The 21,621-nt window shown below is 43.9% G+C and overlaps 1 protein-coding gene across 2 annotated transcripts in view; it reads right to left on the bottom strand.

Annotated features, from left to right (window-relative positions):
• The window catches only part of LOC309700665 (NACHT, LRR and PYD domains-containing protein 3-like), a 267,254-nt gene that overhangs the window by 130,109 nt on the left and 115,524 nt on the right, over nucleotides 1–21,621 (bottom strand). For both annotated transcript variants that reach the window (XM_082524378.1, XM_082524379.1), the window contains exons 2-9: nucleotides 13,699–13,904; nucleotides 11,753–13,535; nucleotides 11,136–11,309; nucleotides 10,632–10,805; nucleotides 10,155–10,328; nucleotides 7,837–8,010; nucleotides 7,360–7,533; nucleotides 5,149–5,322 (exon numbers count right to left, since the gene is read on the bottom strand). In XM_082524378.1, the coding sequence (XP_082380504.1) occupies nucleotides 5,149–5,322; nucleotides 7,360–7,533; nucleotides 7,837–8,010; nucleotides 10,155–10,328; nucleotides 10,632–10,805; nucleotides 11,136–11,309; nucleotides 11,753–13,535; nucleotides 13,699–13,807 (2,936 nt within the window). In that variant the 5' untranslated portion in view covers nucleotides 13,808–13,904. The remainder of the gene's footprint in view (nucleotides 1–5,148; nucleotides 5,323–7,359; nucleotides 7,534–7,836; nucleotides 8,011–10,154; nucleotides 10,329–10,631; nucleotides 10,806–11,135; nucleotides 11,310–11,752; nucleotides 13,536–13,698; nucleotides 13,905–21,621) is intronic.

Here is a 21,621-nt window from a genome sequence, read left to right as displayed (position 1 = left end):
CCCACCGCAGGGAAAAGGGAAACACCACCTGGGTCTGGGTGCAGTTCCCCCCTCCAGGGGCGGGGGCACCTAGACCCGGTTTGTAGAGTACGCTTGGGGAGTGTGATCGTGTGTACAACGTCTCTTTATGTCTGTCTCCACGTTGGTTGAGTGTGGAGTAAGTGCATTTGAGAGCATGAGGGTGGGAATGGATGTTTGTATCTGTGTGTGCCTGTATGTCTGTGTCTATATGTCAGGTTGGGTGTCAGGCGCCACCTCTCTGGGGACATCTCAGGCCCTCCAAGGTTTGGAGGCCTATCTCCCCCTACCACCACTTCCCCTGCCAGTGGCGGACCCCCTCAGACATCGGTGCGTTGGTGGTTCTTTGTGTCCGGGGATGGGCGTCCAGGTACACACCGGCTCACTCCTTGGCGGCCGCTTATCGGGGCCTGGAGCCTGGGGCTCGCCCGGGCCACTTCGGAAGTGGGGTGCCCCCGGCCTCTCGGCCTGGGGCTCGGTCACTCAGGCGCGGCTGGCTGCCGGCGGAGCTCACGGGCGCGTCACTGCAACTCCCCCTGGCTTCTGCTCCGCGGCTGCTGAGTGAGCCCTCATCTGGGACTCTCCTCAGCTCTTTCCGGGACAGTGGCGCAGCTGCCCCTCTGTTGGTCTTCCTTGGTCTCTTGTGTTCTGGGGGCCTCTGGATGTCTGGAGTTTTGATCTCCTCCATACCTGCTTCATACCCTGGAGGACGGGGCTGTGGCCCCCCCACACCCTCTAGCAGATTATTACATGAAGGAACCTTTTAAAAAACAAAAAACAAGCGCGTCCATGCTCACAGGTGTACACACGGGTGGTCACACCCACAAACTACACCCTTTTTGGCTCCTACCTCAAAGCACACTGTGTTCTGTTGATCTTATGTGCTGCACAATAATGTTTAACATTTAGTATTTACTGTCATATTCCCATATATCATTGTGATGTTGTTTATTCTATTACTCTTGTTCTCTTCTGCTTGCTTTCTTTTTTCTTTCTCAGCAGGTGATCCAGGTGATTGATATATGCATTTTTTTCTCTGCCCGTTCTGTTGGTTTTTGTCTTTTGCCCTTCTCCCCCGTCCCTCTTCTCAGCTGTTTCTCTTTCCCTCTTTCTTTCTCCCCTTCTTTCCCCCAGTCAAGTCTGTCCCGTATTCAGTAAGTGAAAATAAAATAAACAATAAAAGGTGAATCAAATGGACCATTACGGCAAGGCTGGGATGGTCAGTTTGGTAAAGTAAATCCGTTGGGCATCTTTCTTTGCCTTTAGACAACAATTCTGATGGCAAAAGAGCCAAACGGGACAGGCCAAAAGAAAAAAAAAAGAAAAAAAAGAAAAAAAATGCATATATCAATCACCTGGATCACCTGCAGAGAAAGAAAAAAGAAAACAAGCAGAAGAGAACAAGAGTAATAGAATAAACAACATCACAATGATATATGGGAATATGACAGTAAATACTAAATATTAAACATTATTGTGCAGCACATAAGATCAACAGAACACAGTGTGCTTTGAGGTAGGAGCCAAAAAGGGTGTAGTTTGTGGGTGCGATCACCCGTGTGTACACCTGTGAGCATGGACGCGCTTGTTTTTTGTTTTTTAAAAGGTTCCTTCATGTAATGATCTGCTAGAGGGTGTGGGGGGGCCACAGCCCCGTCCTCCAGGGCATGAAGCAGGTATGGAGGAGATCAAAACTCCAGACATCCAGAGGACCCCAGAACACAAGAGACCAAGGAAAACCAACAGAGGGGCAGCCGCGCCACTGTCCCAGAAAGAGCTGAGGAGAGTCCCAGATGAGGGCTCACTCAGCAGCCGCGGAGCAGAAGCCAGGGGGAGTTGCAGTGACGCGGCGATGTTTTTTTCTGAACAAAACAGTGGTGTTTACGGCAGGAAGAACGGTAAAAACTGCGTTTTCTACAGACAGCGCTAGCAAACACTCTCCGCTTGCGAGTGAAAAAAGAAAAAGAAAGAACAACCCTTCCATATTGGTGTTAGATTTTACCATGTCAGTCAATCAAAAAAATGATATGGCAAACATGTGACATTTGGTTGTTTAGGGAGAGGGGGAAGTTTTTAGGAGTGACACCGGCAACGGAAAGCGGGCGAGCAAAAGACAGAGAGAGAGCGAGTTTTCATATGTGAGACATTAGTGACGTTTAGCGTGTTTGGAGGCTATAGTTAGTGTGTTGTGTAGTTATTGTTTTGTATTGCGTGTCAGTTATACTGCTGAATTTCATATTTTCTCCAAAAAAAGCCGTCAAAGGCAGATTCCAGTGTAAACACTGTTCCCGCATGGAAAACTGGACTGATACACCACCTGCTGTCAGACCTGCAGGGTTTAGGCCTGTGGTGTTCTCCGCTGTCTTATACTGAACACAAACTACATTTTTTGGACTGGCACAAATAATTTGTGTGCCTTCTTATTTGATGCAGAACACCTGATTGTTCTGTAAATAGATATAAATGGTTATATAAAAAACGCCTGAGGCCTTGGCTGCATTTTTAGGTAAATAGTACCATATAACTTTGTTGTTTGCAAAACTTGTGCACAATTTTTAGAAATGTACAATTTCTATTTGCATTTCAAGTTATGAAAATGATTCGTTAAACATGTTTGTGGGTTTTACAGTAAAAAATATAACCTTTTTCTACTCTGATTTTGAATTTGTTGTCTGCATTTAGATCAACTGTGCTAATATAGTATACCAAAATGAATAAATAACTCAAATTTCAGATATTTGAGGTTGTGCTGAAAATAATGATACCAAACAAGGCAAGAAAAACACATTTTAAAGGTAAAATATAGAGGTAAAATCAAAAGTAGTCAAAAACAGCCAATTATACCCTGGACCCCAGAGGGTTAAGCAGTGCAATTTGAGTTTTAAGCATCCCAGCAACTATTCAGAAAAGCATAAAGTCAAACATGACTTATAAAAACACCAGTATAGGCTTTTAAGGCCTATAAGTAAAAAAACTAAATTTTCCGCAAAAATGCCGTCACTTCCGGTTTCGGGCAGGTAATGGCGGACATGCGATAGTTCGCGCTGATTTCTGTTTCAATGTGGGAAGTGTTACAAACAGCTGATCGGATCGGCAAATATTTCTGGAATATTATGTTTTTGTTCCTGCAAGCGCTTTTTATGCAATATTTGCAAAGCTATATGTGGAAGGAAACCGTGACCTAGGACAAGCTAATGATTTCCTGGATGGTTGAGATGCATCAAGACATGAAAGATATCATTAATGCACTAGTATTGTCTCATTTGGAGTATTGTTCAAGCAGCTAATAAGACAGAGCTTAACAAACTTCAGTTAGTCCTGAATAAGGCGGCCAGATTATTGTTGAGATGTTGATACTATACCAGTATCAATCGAATGCATAATAAACATTTTTGGCTTCCTGTAATTTGGCTAAATTATACTATGGCTTACTTTTATTTATTAAGAAAGCAATACCATTAAACACATTTTATTTCTGCTCAGCTGCAGTATCCAGGTGAAATACATAATCATGCTACACAAAGCTCGGAGTTCTCAGAATCGGCTCCTTGAGCACAAGAAATGACAACATCACAGAACGCAAGTATGGTGAAGCTCGCGACTCTCCAACGGGAGATTGAGAGACCAGTGTTGGACTGTAGAACTGCTTTGAAATTCATATGAGCTGTTCGCACTAAAGTAAAAACCACCATCACTTCATGCGGATACCCCTTTGGCGCCAGCTGAACAACAACACCCTGATAACGACTGTGTTTAGTCTGTTCCTTCCCATTCCATGCAAGGCCAGCTGGGTTGCCTGGATGACTGTTTACTTAGCCTAGCAGGGCGAAGGACACTGTCTCAGCTGAACTCTGGACACACACACACATACATATACACTGATATGCACACACTCATCCCCCCTCCCTTTCAAATCAAATCAAATCAAATCACTTTTATTGTCACATCACATGTGCAGGCACACTGGCACAGCACATGCGAGTGAAATTCTTGTGTGCGAGCCCCACAAGCAACAGAGATGTGCAAACACAACAACACAAACGAGCAAAATACAAGAATGGTCAACCTGAAACTAATAAATATATGTACAATATATAATAGTGTATGCATTTCTGGATGTGTATACTAAATATTTTCCTACGTGTGTGTGTGTGTGTGTGTGTGTGTGTGTGTGTGTGTGTGTGTGTGTATACACATTTTTACAAATTAAATAGTAAAAAAAAAAAAATAAATAATAATAATAATAATAAAATATATAAAATATACAGAGTTGAATATGTGCAAAACAAGTGGCATTTATATACAGTGTGGAGTGCATAATGTTGAAAATGCCTTCGATGCTTATTCCCTTCCGATGCTGCACCCTTTACCCACCCCTGTTGCTTGTCATGTGTTTCTTTGGTTTATTAAGAGTTTTTTCCTGTGCTATGTGCAGAGGTGTTTTTTTCTGTTCTCAAACTGATCTCCCTGTTGGAGCTCAGTCTGGGGCGAGTCATTTTTTCTCCTTGTCTTTCCTCATGTGGTGCATTTTTCATTGTTATACCTCTCTGACCTGTCTTCCCCATGTGATGTTTTGTGTAATGTATGTATGGTCGGAGGGTAAGATGGCGCCGCCATTGCGTGCAATAGGTCGGCAGCCTCATGAAATTTCCCCTTGTGGGACTAATAAAGGTATGTCAATCAATCAATCAATCAAAAGCCTGTTTACACTTTTAAATGTTTTTAATTATTGTAAATATTGTAAGAAGGCAATGTTGTGATTTGTTTTGGATTTTTGTGTACTGTGCCTCAATGTTTTTGATATTTATATGCATATATTTTAACAATTGTAAAACCTCACTGTGGCTGTAAGAGCCAAATTATGTGGATATTTTTGCATCGACATTATTGTGTAATGTTTTATTAGATTGTATTTGATGGCTTGGGCCCCAGGAAGACTAGCAACCACTATTGTGGAAGCTAAAGGGGTTCCTTATAAATAAATAAAAATAAATAAAATAAATCTTGCAAAAGTACATCCCCCCACCCCACCCCCCAGTGTTCCTTGCAAACTCTAAATGAAATAAACAGGGATTAAAGGACATAATATGTTTCCAGCTCTTCCTCCTTTATCAGACATTCTCTCCATACCTGAGAGTGTCCAGTCTCCAGTGTGGATCCTTCAGTCCATCCGACAGCACATTAATTCCTGAGTCTCCTGGATGATTGTAGCTCAGGTCCAGCTCTCTCAGATGGAAGGGGTTGGAGCTCAGAGCTGAAGCCAGAGAACTACAGCCTTCTTCTGTGATCAGACAGCCTGACAGACTGTACAGACACAAAATAAAAATTAATCTAAAAAGCTTTTCACTGAAGATCTCTCTTTGCTGGACCCTCATTCATTCCATCCATTCAATTTAAGTTAGGATTGTAAAACAGCAACTGAAAAAAAAAAGAATAAAAACACAAAACAAAAACAATACTGTGACCTCTTCTAGTTTAGCAGTAGACTACAGCAAAGAACATCTGAAACGGCTTCAGTGTGAAGAAGAGGATTGTGAAAGCTGCAGATTCTGCCACATCGGTGTGTATTGCAGGAGTTTTAAATCATGAGGCTTTGCGGGTAAACCTTTGAAAAAACACAATGCAATGTTGTTTCTTCCAGTTACTTCTTCAAGTCATGTATCTGTGGTAATCTAACAGTGGAAAACACTTATCATTTGGGGAATATCACAGTGGCTATCTGCATCTTAAGCGGGAGGCCATCACCCAATGAAGCCAACAGAACCACATCATCTGCGAAAAGCAGAGATGAGATTCTGAGGTCACCTAAGTGATAGCCCTCCGCCACTTGGCTGCGCCTAGAAATCCTGTCCATAAAAGTTATGAAGAGAATCGGTGACAAACGGCAGTCCTGGCGAAGCCCACCACCTACAGGGAAAAGGTCCGACTTATTGCCGACTATGCAAACCAAGCTTTTGCAATGGTTGTATAGAGATCGAATGGCCTGTAGCAATGGGACAGATACCCCATACTCCTGCAGCACCTCCCACAGAACACCCCGAGGGACACAGTTGAATGCCTTCACCACATCCACAAAACACATGTAGACTGGTTGGGGAAACTCCCATGCACCCTAAAGTATCCTTGAGAGGATAAAGAGCTTGTCCAGTGTTCCACGACCAGGACGAAAACCGCATTGTTCCTCCTGTATCCAAAGTTCGACTAATGGACAAATTCTCCTTTCCAGCACCCTGGCATAGATTTTCCCAGGGATGCTGAGGACTGTGATCCCCCTGTAGTTGGAACACACCCTCCGGTACCCCTTGTTAAAAATTGGGACGACCACCCCGGTCTGCCAGTCCAGGGGTAGCGCTCCTGATCTCCACGCAACATTGTAGAGGCATGTCAGCCAGGACAGCCCTACAACATCCAGAGCCCCTGCCCCTGGCTGCCGCCAGGCACACCATGCACCCGACCCCTATGGCGTCCCCTACGGGTTGTGGGCTTACAGGAGGGTGGGCTCATGTCCCCTTTTCGGGCTGTGCCTGTTGAGCCCCATGGACTGAGGCCCGACCACCAGACGCTCACCCTTGGGCACCCTCCCTGGGCCTGACTCCAGGGCGGGGCCCTGGTAAACATATCCCGCGCAGGGTAAAATGTTCCCTCGGTGATATTCAACAGGAATTAAAACTATAATGATAATATGGGAGAAATATATTCTCTGAATGGATATAGTCTCTCTTTACAGTCCTTGTTACTACTTGTCATGGTCCAGGATCAGATGACTCTGCGTTTAAGTTTTGTTTATTCAGTGTTCTGGGATTTTGTTGGGTTTTCATAGTTTTGTCTTTCGTATTTCATGTTCCTTAATTTATCTTTAGATCACTGTGATTTTCCAGCTTTTAGGTTTTGTCTCTGTGCCTCCCTAGTGTTCCTTGTTTCTTGTGTTCCTGGTTTGATGTTTGTGTTATTTCATGTTCCCATTCCCTCATTACCCTCATTGTATATTTAAGCCCTGTATCTTCCATTGCCCTTTGTTGCATCGTACCCACTTATCTGTATAAGTCTCTTCCTGTGTTTCTAGTTTCAGTGTTAGTTCCTCCTTTCTGGATTCCTGGTGTTTGAGTTGAAACAGTATTTTTAATTGTATCTTTAATGTCCGTATTAGAGAACATAACATGAACAAAAAGGACTTTGGGATTTATTGCAGGATTATAAAAAAAAAAACTCTAAAGAGTAATTTAAAATAATCCAACCAAAGGTATATAAAAGGCTCATGTTAATACTATAACCTTCAGACATATATTCAGTAATGCAATACAGATTCTAAATAATGCTCAGTGACAAAGATTGAATCCTGACCTCAGAGTTTCCAGTGTACAATGTGCACTCTCCACTCCAGCAGATAGAAGCTTCACTCCTGAATCTTGTAGGTTGTTGTTACTGAGGTCCAACTCTCTCAGTCTACTGGACTGGGAGCTGAGAGCTGAGGACAGAGCTTCACAGCTTCTCTGTGAGAGGTTACAGGTGCTAAGTCTGAAAAATAATCAACACAAAGACAAAAATAATAAATTAATAAAAACACAAAACAACAACACTGAAATTAAAATGCATTGATGGTGTAGTTATAAGTGACTATATCTGGCAATATTTAATGTTCCTCAAGGACTGGTTGGAATTACTATTGTCTGATTTTAAACACATCAGGAATTGACTGTCATTTACAAATCATGAGAAATGATACACTACAATAACAAATGCATGTAACTGACCTTTATTAGCTAAAAGTTTAATTGGTTAATTATCTCATTTGACATAAATAAGAATCCTTGATCTGACCTCAGAGCTGCCAGTTTACAATGTGGACTTTTCACTCCAGCAGACAGAAGCTTCACTCCTGAATCTTGTAGGTTGTTGTTACTCAGGCCCAGATCCCTAAGGCTAGAGGATTGGGAGCTGAGAACTGAGGACAGAGATTCACAGCTTCTCTCAGAGAGGAAACACCCATATAGTCTAGAAAGCAAGAACACACACACACACACACACAAGCTGAAATTACAGTATATTGATTGTACAGTGATGAGTTACTTGATCTGGTAATGTCTCTTATGCTCCAGGACAAGGTGGGTTTGCTATTTCCTTATATTAAACACCAGAAATGTGTCAATTTAGGCAAGGCAAGGCAAGTTTATTTGTATAGCACAATTCAACAACAAGGTGATTCAAAGTGCTTTACAGAGACATTAGAAACAAAAACAAATAAAAAGTATGATTTAAAATTGATTAAAACAAGCAAACAAACAAACTAATTAACAAACAAACAAAACAGTATATAAAATCAAAACAGATACAATCAGAACAATGGATAAAATCAGTAGTTAAATGTAAGTTTTGAAATTTAATCTTAAAAGTGTGGATTTGGTGCTTTATTCAAATGCAGCTGAGAATAGGTGAGTCTTCAACCTGGATTTAAATAAACTGAGTGTTTCAGCTGATCTGAGGCTTTCTGGGAGTTTGTTCCAGATATAAGGAGCATAAAAGCTGAATGCAGCTTCTCCGTGTCTGGTTCTGACTCTGGGAACTGATAAAAGACCAGATCCAGATGACCTGAGGGATCTGGAAGGTTCATGCTGGGTCAGGAGGTCACTGATGTATTTTGGTCCTAAACCATTCAGAGCTTTATAGGCCAGCATCAGAACTTTAAAGTCTATCCTCTGACAGACAGGCAGCCAGTGTAAAGACCTCAGAGCTGGACTGATGTGGTCCACTTTTTTGGTCTTAGTGAGGACTCGAGCAGCAGAGTTCTGAATGAGCTGTAGTTGTCTGACTGATTTTTTAGGTAGACCTGTAAAGATGCTGTTACAGTAATCAAGCCTACTAAAGATGAATGCATGGACTAGTTTTTCCAGGTCCTGTTGAGACATCAGATCTTTTATCCTTGAAATATTCTTGAGGTGATAGTAAGCTGACTTTGTTATTGTCTTAACCCTTTAAGACCTACCATAGAGCCAAGGCCGCCAGAGCTTATATTATATTTTTACATGCTGTGGAGCCATTTTTGGGAGCATTTCAAGTTGCTATACATCAATACAACCATTATAGCCCAGATTTTAATAATATGTATTCATTAAGTGCATAGTAATTACATAAATTGCAAAAAAGTGCAATAAACTACAAAAAAATTGAAAATCGTTTTTGCTTTTTTAACATATATTTGTAGTTAGAGAAATTTAAGAGGCTTATCCCTCAAAACTGTAAATACAAAAAAGTTGCACAAAATAGTTTCCCACCACAGGAAATTTATTTTGAGTGTCTTCATAGTTTTATTTTTGAAATACACCAATTTTTATACACTGCAGGAAAAACGAAAATAAATATTATACTGCAAATTTGCAAAAAGGCAGCATATGCATCACAATAAACTATTTCCAGCAGTGCAATATGAGTCCTAAGCATCCCAGAAACGACACAGAAAGTCATAAAGTCAAAGATAATTTTTAAAAACACCAGTATAGGCTCATAAGGCCCTGATGGTAAAAAAGACTACATTTCCGCGAAAATGACGTCACTTCCGGTTTCGGGCAGGTAATGGTGGAAATGCAAAAGTTCGCGCTGACGTCTATTCCAACGTAGGAAGTGTTATGAACAGCTGATCGGATCGGCAAAGCGTGTTTCTGGAATATTATGTTTTTGTTCCTGCAAGCGCTTTTTATGCAGTTTTTGCAAAGCTTTATGTGGAAGGAAACTGTGACCTAGGACAAGCTGATGGCATAAGATGTAAGTACAAGTCCTCCGGTTTCATAGGCAAAAAAAATTATTGCGCTAGCTTACGTGGTTGCAGTGCTACCGGGATTTAAAAATAGTTACGCAAAACAGAGCGTGCCTGCTCCAATCGGCTAGTTACCTATTGATACAAAGTATTTCCTGTTTTCTAAGTATGTTTTGAACCAGTTTAGTACAGTTCCTGAAAGACCTGCCCAGTTCTCCAGTCGTTTGAGTAATATGTTGTGGTCAACTATATCAAATTTACTGTGATTTGAAAATGATGAAAAATACTAAGATGCAAGAACAAATAAATAATACCTCCCTTTAGTGGCAAAAGGTTTTAATTGATTAAATATGTTATTTGATGTAAAAAAAATATTATTTGATCTGACCTCAGAGTTTCCAGTGTACAATGTGCGCTCTCCACTCCAGCAGATAGAAGCTTCACTCCTGAATCTTGTAGGTTGTTGTTACTGAGGTCCAACTCTCTCAGTCTACTGGACTGGGAGCTGAGAGCTGAGGACAGAGCTTCACAGCTTCTCTGTGAGAGGTTACAGGTGCTAAGTCTGAAAAATAATCAACACAAAGACAAAAATAATAAATTAATAAAAACACAAAACAACAACACTGAAATTAAAATGCATTGATGGTGTAGTTATAAGTGACTATATCTGGCAATATTTAATGTTCCTCAAGGACTGGTTGGAATTGCTATTGTCTGATTTTAAACACATCAGAAATTGACTGTCATTTACAAATCATGAGAAATGATACACTACAATAACAAATGCATGTAACTGACCTTTATTAGCTAAAAGTTTAATTGGTTAATTATCTCATTTGACATAAATAAGAATCCTTGATCTGACCTCAGAGCTGCCAGTTTACAATGTGGACTTTTCACTCCAGCAGACAGAAGCTTCACTCCTGAATCTTGTAGGTTGTTGTTACTCAGGCCCAGATCCCTAAGGCTAGAGGATTGGGAGCTGAGAACTGAGGACAGAGATTCACAGCTTCTCTCAGAGAGGAAACACCCATATAGTCTAGAAATCAAGAACACACACACACACACACACACACACACACACACACACACACACACACACACGCACACACACACAAGCTGAAATTACAGTATATTGATTGTACAGTGATGAGTTACTTGATCTGGTAATGTCTCTTATGCTCCAGGACAAGGTGGGATTGCTATTTCCTTATATTAAACACCAGAAATGTGTCAATTTACTGTGATTTGAAAATGATGAAAAATACTAAGATGCAAGAACAAATAAATAATACCTCCCTTTAGTGGCAAAATGTTTTAATTGATTAAATATGTTATTTGATGAAAAATAAATATTATTTGATCTGACCTCAGAGTTTCCAGTGTACAATGTGCACTCTCCACTCCAGCAGATAGAAGCTTCACTCCTGAATCTTGTAGGTTGTTGTTACTGAGGTCCAACTCTCTCAGTCTACAGGACTGGGAGCTGAGAGCTGAGGACAGAGCTTCACAGCTTCTCTGTGAGAGGTTACAGGTGCTAAGTCTGAACACACACACACACACACACACACACACACACACACACACACACACACACACACACACACACACACACACACACATATGTAATGGATTTGATTTAATATGTTTTTATATGTTGATCTGACCTGAAAATATACAGAGTGCAAGAAAATCGAATGTGTCAGTGTACACTACAATTAATGATTAACTAAAAATAAATACAGTTAAAGTTTAGAAAAAACAATGCAGTTAAATTTGTGATATATATATATATATCACACACACACACACACACACACATATATATATGTATATATATATTACTAATATACATATTAATAATATAATAATATATTTAGTCAAATATTAAAACAGTCTTATACTTGACTGAGTTACTGAGATACTTTTTGTTAAATAGGATCAACATTTATTGTTTAAAGAATGCATGGCCACATATTTACTTACAATGCTTTGTTGGAGGCTTTGACCACTGGCAGCAGCCTCAGAAGAGACTCATCTGAAGCAGAGAATTTCTTCAAGTCAAACACATCCAGATCTTTTTCTGATGACAGTAAGATGAAGACCAGAGCTGACCACTGAGCAGGAGACAGCTCATCTGTGGAGAAACTTCCTGATCTCAGAGACTGCTGGATCTCCTCCACTAGAGAACGATCATTCAGTTCATTCAGACAGTGGAACAGATTGATGCTTTTCTCTGCAGACAAATTCTCACTGAGCTTCTCCTTTATGTACTGGACTGTTTCCTGATTGGTCTTTGAGCTACTTCCTGTCTGTGTTAGAAGACCTCTCAGGAGAGTCTGATTGGTCTGCAGTGAAAGACCCAGGAAGAAGCAGAGGAACAAGTCCAGGTGTCCATTTGGGCTCGTTATGGCCTTATCCACAGCACTCTGGAAAAAAATTAGCATGTCGAGGGATTGACTTCTTTTGAACTTCTGGGAGGTTGTTTGTTGTTGTTCTAGCACATTGACCCCAGAGTTGATGAAGGTCAGATGGACATAAAGAGCAGCCAGAAACTCCTGAACACTCAGATGGGTGAAGCAGAACACCTTCTCCTGGTACAGTACTCTCTCCTCTCTAAAGATCTGTGTGAGTACTCCTGAGTAAATTGAGGCTGCTATGATATCAATGCCACACTCTGTCAGGTCTGATTCATAGAAGATCAGGTTTCCTTTCTGCAGCTGATCAAAAGCCAGTTTTCCCAGAGACTCAATCATCCTTGTGCTCTCTGGACTCAAGTGTGGATCATACTTTAACTTCCTCATTTTGGCCTGAACCACCAGGAAGTTGATGTACATCTCAGTCAGGGTCTTGGGTAGCTGTCTTCCCTCTCTGGTTTGCAGCACATCCTCCAGAACTGTAGCAGTGATCCAGCAGAAGACTGGGATGTGGCACATGATGTAGAGGCTTTGTGATGTCTTGATGTGGGAGATGATTCTGCTGCCCTTCTCCTCATCTCTGAATCTCTCCCTGAAGTACTCCTCCATTTGTGGATCAGTGAACCCTCGGATCTCTGTCACCATATCAACATATTGTGGAGGGATCTGATTGGCTGCTGCAGGTCGTGTGGTTATCCAGATGCGAGCAGTGGGAACCAGTTTCCCCCTGATGAGGTTTGTCAGCAGCACATCCACTGAGGTGGGCTTTCTAGGGTCAGTTAGGATTTCATTTTTGTGGAAGTCCAGAGGAAGTCGACACTCATCCAGACCATCAAAGATAAACACAACCTGGAAGTCTTCAAAGCTGCAGATTCCTGCTTTTTTGGTTTCAGTAAAGAAGTGATGAACAAGTTCCACCAAGCTGAACTTTTCCTCTTTCAGCACATTCAGCTCTCTGAAAGTGAATGGAAATATAAACTGGATGTCCTGGTTGGCTTTGTCTTTAGCCCAGTCCAGAGTGAATTTCTGTGTCAACAGTGTTTTCCCAATGCCAGCCACTCCCTTTGTCAGCACTGTTCTGATTGGTTCATCTCTTCCAGGTGAGGCTTTAAAGATGTCTTCTCGTCGGATTGTTTTTTCTGGTCTGTCTGGTTTCCTGGATGCGGTTTCAATCTGTCTGACCTCATGTTCATCATTGACCTCTGCAGTCCCTCCCTCTGTGATACAGAGCTCTGTGTCGATCTGATTCAGCAGGGTTGGGTTTCCTGCTTTAGCGATCCCCTCAAACACACACTGGAACTTCTTCTTCAGCTTAGATTTAAGTTTACGTGGACAAACTGTAACAAGATGTTCTAAATAAAATAAAATAAAAGATGAATCATTTTTTAAGTAGTGCAAATTACAGTTTTATTTTCTAAAGCGTTACCCTTGAAAATATGTCTGTCCCTCTGCTGAGCCATAAATAAATACTCCATTTATCACCAGCAGTTTAACTCTTTAGATAAATCCTCTTACTTCTATGCAGACAGTCAGCCAGCTTCCCCTGCTTCTTCCTCCTCAGGAAGTCCAGTGTGATCTTCACAACTGACACTCTGCTTTTGCTCATCTGCTCATCATCCTCCATCCTGACTCTCTAAGCCTTCTGGGTAATCTGAACTCAGAACCGTTTGAATCTTCTTCAGCTCGTTCTTCACAAAAGTGATGATGTCTTTCTCCAGCAGCTGGAACAGAATATTTTATGAATAACCCAATCAGACTGAAATCATGAGCCAAACATCAGATCCATATTGGACACACTGACAATCCACTGGTCTACAAAGAGCAGCATGGAGGTGCTGAACAGAATAGATGTGAAAGTAGTTGTACATGTACAGACCATAAATATGGAGTCCAGGTGTGTTTCAGTCTGCTGGGAGACCTGACCACTGGGAACCTTTAAGCTCTCCTGGTCCACTCTGTGGAGGAATCATGAACAATTAGTTCAAGCACAAGATATCGGTCAAGACGTTATCTGCTCTGCACTGTTTATAAGAGAACTTCATCTTAAGTGTGTAAAGTTTTGTCTCTGATATATCAGGAAACATTATTTAGTGTAAATATTATTATGTTTGTTTTAAATCCTTATGGATGTCTCTTGAATCTTGGTTCTCTGGGCCCGGGGCTCAGTCTGGTCTGGCGTAGCTGGCTGCCGGTGGAGCCTGCAGGCTTGTTGCTGCGGCAAACCATGGCAACTGCACCATGGTTGCTGGGTGACCCCCATTCAGGGCACTCCTCAGCTCTAGGTGAATGGTGAGATAGCCTTTGTAGTTGGCCTCCCTGGGCAGTCGTGCACAAGTAATGATAATAATGGATTGGATTTATATAGCGCTTTTCAAGGCACCCAAAGCGCTTTTCAATGCCACTATTCATTCACTCTCACATTCACACACTGGTGGAGGCAAGCTACAGTTGTAGCCACAGCTGCCCTGGGGCATGCTGACAGAAGCAAGGCTGCCATATCGCGTCATTGGCCCCTCTGGCCAACACCAGTAGGCAAGTAGGGTAAAGTGTCTTGCCCAAGGACACAACGACCGAGACCGTCCAAGCCGGGGCTCGAACCGGCAACCTTCCGATTACAGATGTGATTCCCAACCCCCCGAGCCACCGTCGTCCCTGAGCCACCCAAAAATGGTTTGGGAAATCTCCCAACTTTTTGTCCAGTGTGAACATGGAGTTGACGTTAGATGGATTTTAGTGATCTAGAATATTAATTGTACTTGTTTTAGTGACATTCTTTTACAGCCCACATCATAAATATTGTGATAAAATGTAAAGTGTGTAATTATGTAAATGTGCACAGTGTTTTCTCCATGTAAGTAGACACTTACATGGAGAAACCTGAAGAATACAAGCACGCTCACACACACAGACAGGTGTGCACACAAGTGTACACACAGGTAGTCACAGACACACACTATTTTGGTTTGCTGCTGCCTCTAAACATATCATGCAGTACTAGTACTGTATGCAGCTCAGCAACATTCAATATGTATTATTTACTGTTACTTATGCTTATGCTTATGTTGGTTGTTCCTGTGGCTTCTAGTGATGGGTCGTTCGCGAATGAAATGGCTCTTAGAGCCGGGTCTTTGACGTGAACGACGCGAGCCGGCTCCTTATCGCGAGCCGTCACGTGGGTTTTTTTTTTTTCTTTCTCTCAGCCTCTCTCTCGCACTTTTTTTCTGCTTCACTCAGCAAGCGAGCCTTGTGCTTTACGCTTGGCAGAGGGGGGAGGGGCAGTAATTACACTCAGTAACACAGGAACAGAGCCAGAGGGGGAGAGAGAGAAAGAGAGCCAAGGACAACAACGTCACATTAGAAAGGTATAGTAATCATCCACAACTATTTTCGGTTGCAGATGATAAAGGATTCATTAAGTTTATTCATGCAGGCCCATATGACAGATAATGTGCATGTTTCTTTTTGTTTTCATATTTTGAATCGCTACCTTATCGTGGTGGAGGGGTTTGTGTGTCCCTGGGATCCCAGGGGCTATGTTGTCTGGGGGCTTTTGCCCCCTGGTAGGGTCTCCCATGGCAAATTGGCCCTGGGTGAGGGACCAGACAAAGAGCGATTCATAAGACCCTTATGAAAAGGACACCGAGGGAACAGTTTACCCTGCCCGGGATAGGGTTACCGGGGCCCCGCCCTGGAGCCAGGCCCGGGGAGGGTGCCCGAGGGCGAGCGTCTGGTGGCCGGGCCTTAGTCCATGGGGCCCGGCCGGGCACAGCCCGAAGAGGAGACATGGGCCCATCCTCCCGCAGGCCCACCACCCGCAGGAGGCGCCATAGGGGTCGGGTGCATTGTGTGTCGGGTGGCGGCCAGGAGCGGAGGCCCTGGCGGACTGACCCCCGGCTGCCAAGACTGGCAATAGGGACATGGAATGTCACCTCTCTGGTGGGGAAGGAGCCTGAGTTAGTGCGCGAGGTTGAGAGGTACCGGCTAGATATAGTCGGGCTCACCTCTACACATGGCTTGGGCTCTGGAACCAGTCTCCTGGAGAGGGGCTGGACTCTGTCTCAGTCTGGAGTTGCCCCTGGTGAGAGGCGGCGGGCTGGGGTGGGTATCCTAATATCCCCTCGGCTTGCTGCCGGTACGTTGGGGTTTTTCCCGGTGGACAAGAGGGTTTGTTCCCTGCGCCTTAGGGTCGGGGAACGGGTCCTGACTGTCATCTGCGCTTATGCGCCGAGTGGCAGTTCAGAGTACCCAGCCTTCCTAGAGTCCCTGGGGGGGGGGGGGGGGGGGGTGCTGGAGGGTGCTCCACCTGGAGACTCTGTTGTCCTGCTGGGAGACTTCAATGCTCACGTGGGTAACGACAGCGAGACCTGGAGGGGCGTGATTGGGAGGAACGGCCTCCCTGATCTGAACCCGAGCGGTGCTCTGTTATTGGACTTCTGTGCTAACCACAGTTTGGCCATAACGAACACCCTGTTCGAACATAAGAGTGTCCATAAGTGCACGTGGCACCAGGACGCTCTAGGCCGTAGGTCGATGATCGATTTTGTAATCGTATCAGCAGACCTGCGGCCATATGTTCTGGACACTCGGGTAAAGAGAGGGGCTGAGCTGTCAACTGATCACCACCTGGTGGTGAGTTGGATCAGGTGGCGGGGGAGGACGCTGGACAGACCTGGTGCACCTAAACGTATAGTGAGGGTGTGCTGGGAACGTCTAGCAGAGGCCCCAGTCCGCGAGATCTTCAACGCACACCTCCGGCAGAGCTTCAACAGCATTCCGAGGGAGACCGGGGACATTGAGTCCGAATGGACCATGTTCAGCGTCTCCATTGCCGAAGCTGCTGCATTGAGCTGCGGCCGCAAGGTGGTGGGTGCCTGCCGTGGTGGTAATCCCCGAACCAAATGGTGGACACCAGAGGTGAAGGGAGCCACCAGGCTGAAGAAGGAGTCCTACTGGGCTTGGTTAGCCTGTGGGACTCCGGAGGCAGCCGACAGGTATCGACAGGCCAAGCGGAATGCGGCTCGGGCAGTGGCTGAAGCAAAAACTCGGGTGTGGGAGGAGTTCGGAGAGGCCATGGAAAAAGACTTTCGGACTGCCTCGAAGAGATTCTGGCAAACCGTCAGACGTCTCAGGAGGGGAAAGCGGTGCTCTACCTGCACTGTGTATAGTGCTGGCAGAGCGCTGCTGACGTCGACTGAGAAAATTGTCAGGCGGTGGAAGGAATACTTCGAGGACCTCCTTAATCCCACTGACACGTCTTCCGAGGAGGAAGCAGAGTCTGGGGATGAGGGGAATGACCCGCCAATTTCCGGGGGCGAGGTCACTGAGGTAGTTAAACAACTCCTTGGTGGCAGAGCCCCTGGTGTTGATGAGGTCCGCCCCGAGTTCCTGAAGGCTCTGGATGTTGTAGGGCTGTCCTGGTTGACACGCCTCTGCAATGTTGCGTGGAGATCAGGGGCAGTACCTGTGGACTGGCAGACCGGGGTGGTGGTCCCCATCTTTAAGAAAGGGGACCGGAGGGTGTTCCAACTACAGGGGGATCACACTCCTCAGCCTCCCTGGGAAAGTCTATGCCAGGGTGCTGGAAAGGAGAGTTCGTCCGTTAGTCGAACCTCGGATACAGGAGGAACAATGCGGTTTTCGTCCTGGTCGTGGAACACTGGACCAGCTCTTTATCCTCTCCAGGATACTTGAGGGTGCATGGGAGTTTGCCCAACCAGTCTACATGTGTTTTGTGGACTTGGAGAAGGCATTCGACCGTGTCCCTTGGGGTGTCCTGTAGGAGGTGTTGCGGGAATATGGGGTGTCTGGCCCATTGCTACGGGCCATTTGATCCCTATACAACCGTTGCAAGAGCTTGGTTCGCATTGCCGGCAATAAGTCGGACTCGTTCCCGGTGGGTGATGGGCTTCGCCAGGGCTGCCCTTTGTCTCCGGTTCTGTTCATAATTTTTATGGACAGGATTTCTAGGCGCAGCCAAGTGGCGGAGGGCTTTCGCTTTGGTGGCCTCAGAATCTCATCTCTGATTTTTGCAGATGATGTGGTTCTGTTGGCTTCATCGGGTGAAGGCCTCCAGCTCGCACTGGAACGGTTCGCAGCCGAGTGTGAAGCAGCGGGAATGAGGATCAGCACCTCCAAATCCGAGGCCATGGTTCTCAGCCGGAAAAGGGTGGAGTGCCCACTCCGGGTCAGGGATGAGTTCCTGCCCCAAGTGGAGGAGTTCAAGTATCTCGGGGTCTTGTTCGCGAGTGATGGGAGAAGGGAGCCGGAGATCGACAGACGGATTGGGGCTGCAGCTGCAGTAATGCGGACGTTGCACCGGTCCGTCGTGGTGAAGAGGGAGCTGAGTGTAAAAGCGAAGCTCTCAATTTACCGGTCGATCTACGTCCCTACCCTCACCTATGGCCACGAGCTGTGGGTAGTGACCGAAAGAACGAGATCGCGGATACAAGCGGCAGAAATGAGCTTCCTCCGAAGGGTGGCTGGCCTCTCCCTTAGAGATAGGGTGAGAAGTTCGGCCATCCGGGAGGGGCTCAGAGTAGAGCAGCTGCTGCTCCACATCAAAAGGAGCCAGCTGAGGTGGTTCGGGCATCTGACAAGGATGCCCCCTGGGCGCCTCCTGGGTGAGGTGTTCCAGGCATGTCCCACCGGGAGGAGGCCCCGGGGCAGACCCAGGACACGCTGGAGAGATTATATCTCTCGGCTGGCCTGGGAACGCCTTGGTATTCCCCCGGACAAGCTGGAGGAGGTGGCTGGGGAGAGGGAGGTCTGGGCCTCTTTGCTTAGGCTGCTGCCCCCGCGACCCGACCCCGGACAAAGCGGATGACGATGGATGGATGGATGGATGGATGGATATTTTAATTTATATTTAATTGTGTTGTGGTTTGCAGTGTTTTGTGTTGTTTCACTTTAAATTTGTAAAAGGAAAAAGCTGAAAATTTAAATAGTTAAAAGTTGAAATGTGAATAGTTGATTTTTGTATTATATGATTTATTTATTATATTTTATATGGAGTGAATAAATAAAAGTATATTTACAGTGGCCCCTAGAGACAAAGCACATACAAACTTCAAATCACGTACGAACTCTGAAGCATGTACAAACTCCAAAACACGTAAAAACACGTAAAAACTCCAAAACACGTAAAAAGACGTACAAACTCCAAAACACGTAAAAACTCAGAAGCACATAAAAACTCAAAACACGTACAAAAGACAACAGAAGTGCTCCAGGATGCTAGGGGCAGTGTTGAACTTTTGTTACCGAGTGGCTACACAAGCCAGCAAGTACCAACGACCGAATCTGGTGTGTGGTAATAACCGGTAAATGAACATTTTTTTTGAAATTATTTGAATATATATGAGTGCCTGTGTATAAATACACAAAGAATACACATATGCTTTCAATTGTGTAATTTAAGTGATCTAGTAGCTCTGCTTTGGAAGTTCAGTTCATGCTAGAAATGTGTCTTGGAGTTTGTACGTGTTTTGTCTCTAGGGACCACCGCATATATTTATATATAAACATATATATATATAAAACCACGTTTTTTTACGTTAGTAATTCCTTTTGTGCATAATTTTATAATATTGTTAATAATAAATTAATTAAAGCAACAAAACAACCTGAAGAGCCGGTTCGGAGCCGAAAGAGCCGGCTCTTTTTAGTGAGCCGAACCGAAAGAGCCGGATCTCTAAAAAGAGCCGGAAATCCCATCACTAGTGGCTTCCCTACTGTGTTGTTTTCTTTTTGCAGTTTTTTTCAGCAGATGATCAGATTTTCCATTTCTTTTCTCACTATCTGTTGTTTCCTCTATTTTTTCCCTCTCATCATGTTTACTCTCTTCCCAACTTCTCTTTCCTTCTTTCTCCTTTGCCATCCCATTGTCCGTTGTGATTGTAATAACTTAAAAAAAAAACTGATAAATCAATATGATTTCTGTTTGGTTATCTCCACACAGCAGATAAAAACTCTGTGTATAATAAATCCTAACATGGAACACAGATAATAATAATAATATATTTTATTTGAGGGCGCCTTTCAGAAACCCAAGGTCACCTTACAAAAAACACAATTAATAAAAGGAACAGTAGTCAAAAAATTATTATTAAAGCGAATAAGCCAGTTTAAACAGATGTGTTTTGAGCTGTGTCTTAAATACGGAGAGGGAGTCAATATTTCTTAGTGCAGGAGGAAGAGAGTTCCAGAGCCGGGGAGCAGAGCGACTGAAAGCTCTGTTCCCCATAGTAATAAGGTGTGAGGACAGAACAGTAAGATGAATAGCAGATGATGATCTGAGAGGGCGGGAAACAGTGGTGACATGGAGCAGGTCACACAAATATGAAGGAGCAGATTTATGGATACACTTGTATGTCAGAAGTAAGATTTTAAAATTTAGCCTGGCTTCTATGGGCAACCAGTGAAGCTGCTGAAGAACTGGGGTAATATGAGCACTTAACAGTGTATGGGTTATGATCTGAGCTGCAGAATTTTGAAGAAGTTGGAGTTTATGAAGGGACCTTTTAGGGAGACCAAATAGGAGGGAATTAGAATAGAATAGAATTCAACTTTATTGTCATTGCACATGCACAGGTACAGGGCAACGAAATGCAGTTTGCATCCATCCAGAAGTGCTTAGTGATATAGATATATTACAATATATATTAGCAATAATATAGATATGTAAGTATATTACAGAAATGGGTCTATTATGTTATAATGTACACGGTATGAAGTATGTTGTGAATATTCTATAACTATAAGTATGTACAGGCTGTAGTGAGTACAAGCTATGTACAGGATATGGACAGGATATAAATATGAAAAACTATACAGAATATGAAATAAATAACTTTACAGGAATCTGAGATATACAGCTATACAGAAATGGGAACTATGCAAGTTGTAAACAGTTGTAGGGTTAAAAATTATCGTATGTACAGAATGATTGTTTACACAGGGCTATACAGTAGTGCAGTTAAGGTAAGTGAGGGTGTGGATAATTTCTACAGAGGCTATATAAAGTGCTAGTGGTTGTGAGTGGTGGTTCACTCCATGTTATTATTGTGTGTTTGAGGGTACAGTTGTCCATTGTGTGTGTGTGTATGTTCAGTCCATGAGTTAACGTGGGTCAGATGTCAGGAGGCAGAGTTCAGGAGTCTGACAGCTGTGGGGAAGAAGCTGTTCCGGTACCTGGTGGTCTTAGTCCGGAGGCTCCTGTAGCGCCTCCCAGAGGGCAGGAGGGTGAAGAGTCCATGTGATGGGTGACTGGGGTCTCTGATGATTTTCCCAGCCCTTTTCAGACACCGCTTCCTGTAGATGTCTTTTATGGCAGGAAGTGGTGCTCCGGCGATGCGCTGGGCAGTTTTCACGACCCTCTGCAATGCCTTCCGGTCCGAGGCAGAGCAGTTCCCGTACCAGACTGTTATACAGTTGGTCAGG

The sequence above is a fragment of the Aulonocara stuartgranti genome, assembly GCF_965226115.1.
Source record: "Aulonocara stuartgranti genome assembly, chromosome: 23".
NCBI classification, from domain to species: Eukaryota; Metazoa; Chordata; class Actinopteri; order Cichliformes; family Cichlidae; genus Aulonocara; species Aulonocara stuartgranti.
Note: the sequence above shows the minus strand (reverse complement) of the source record. Positions and strands in the feature narration are given on the sequence as shown.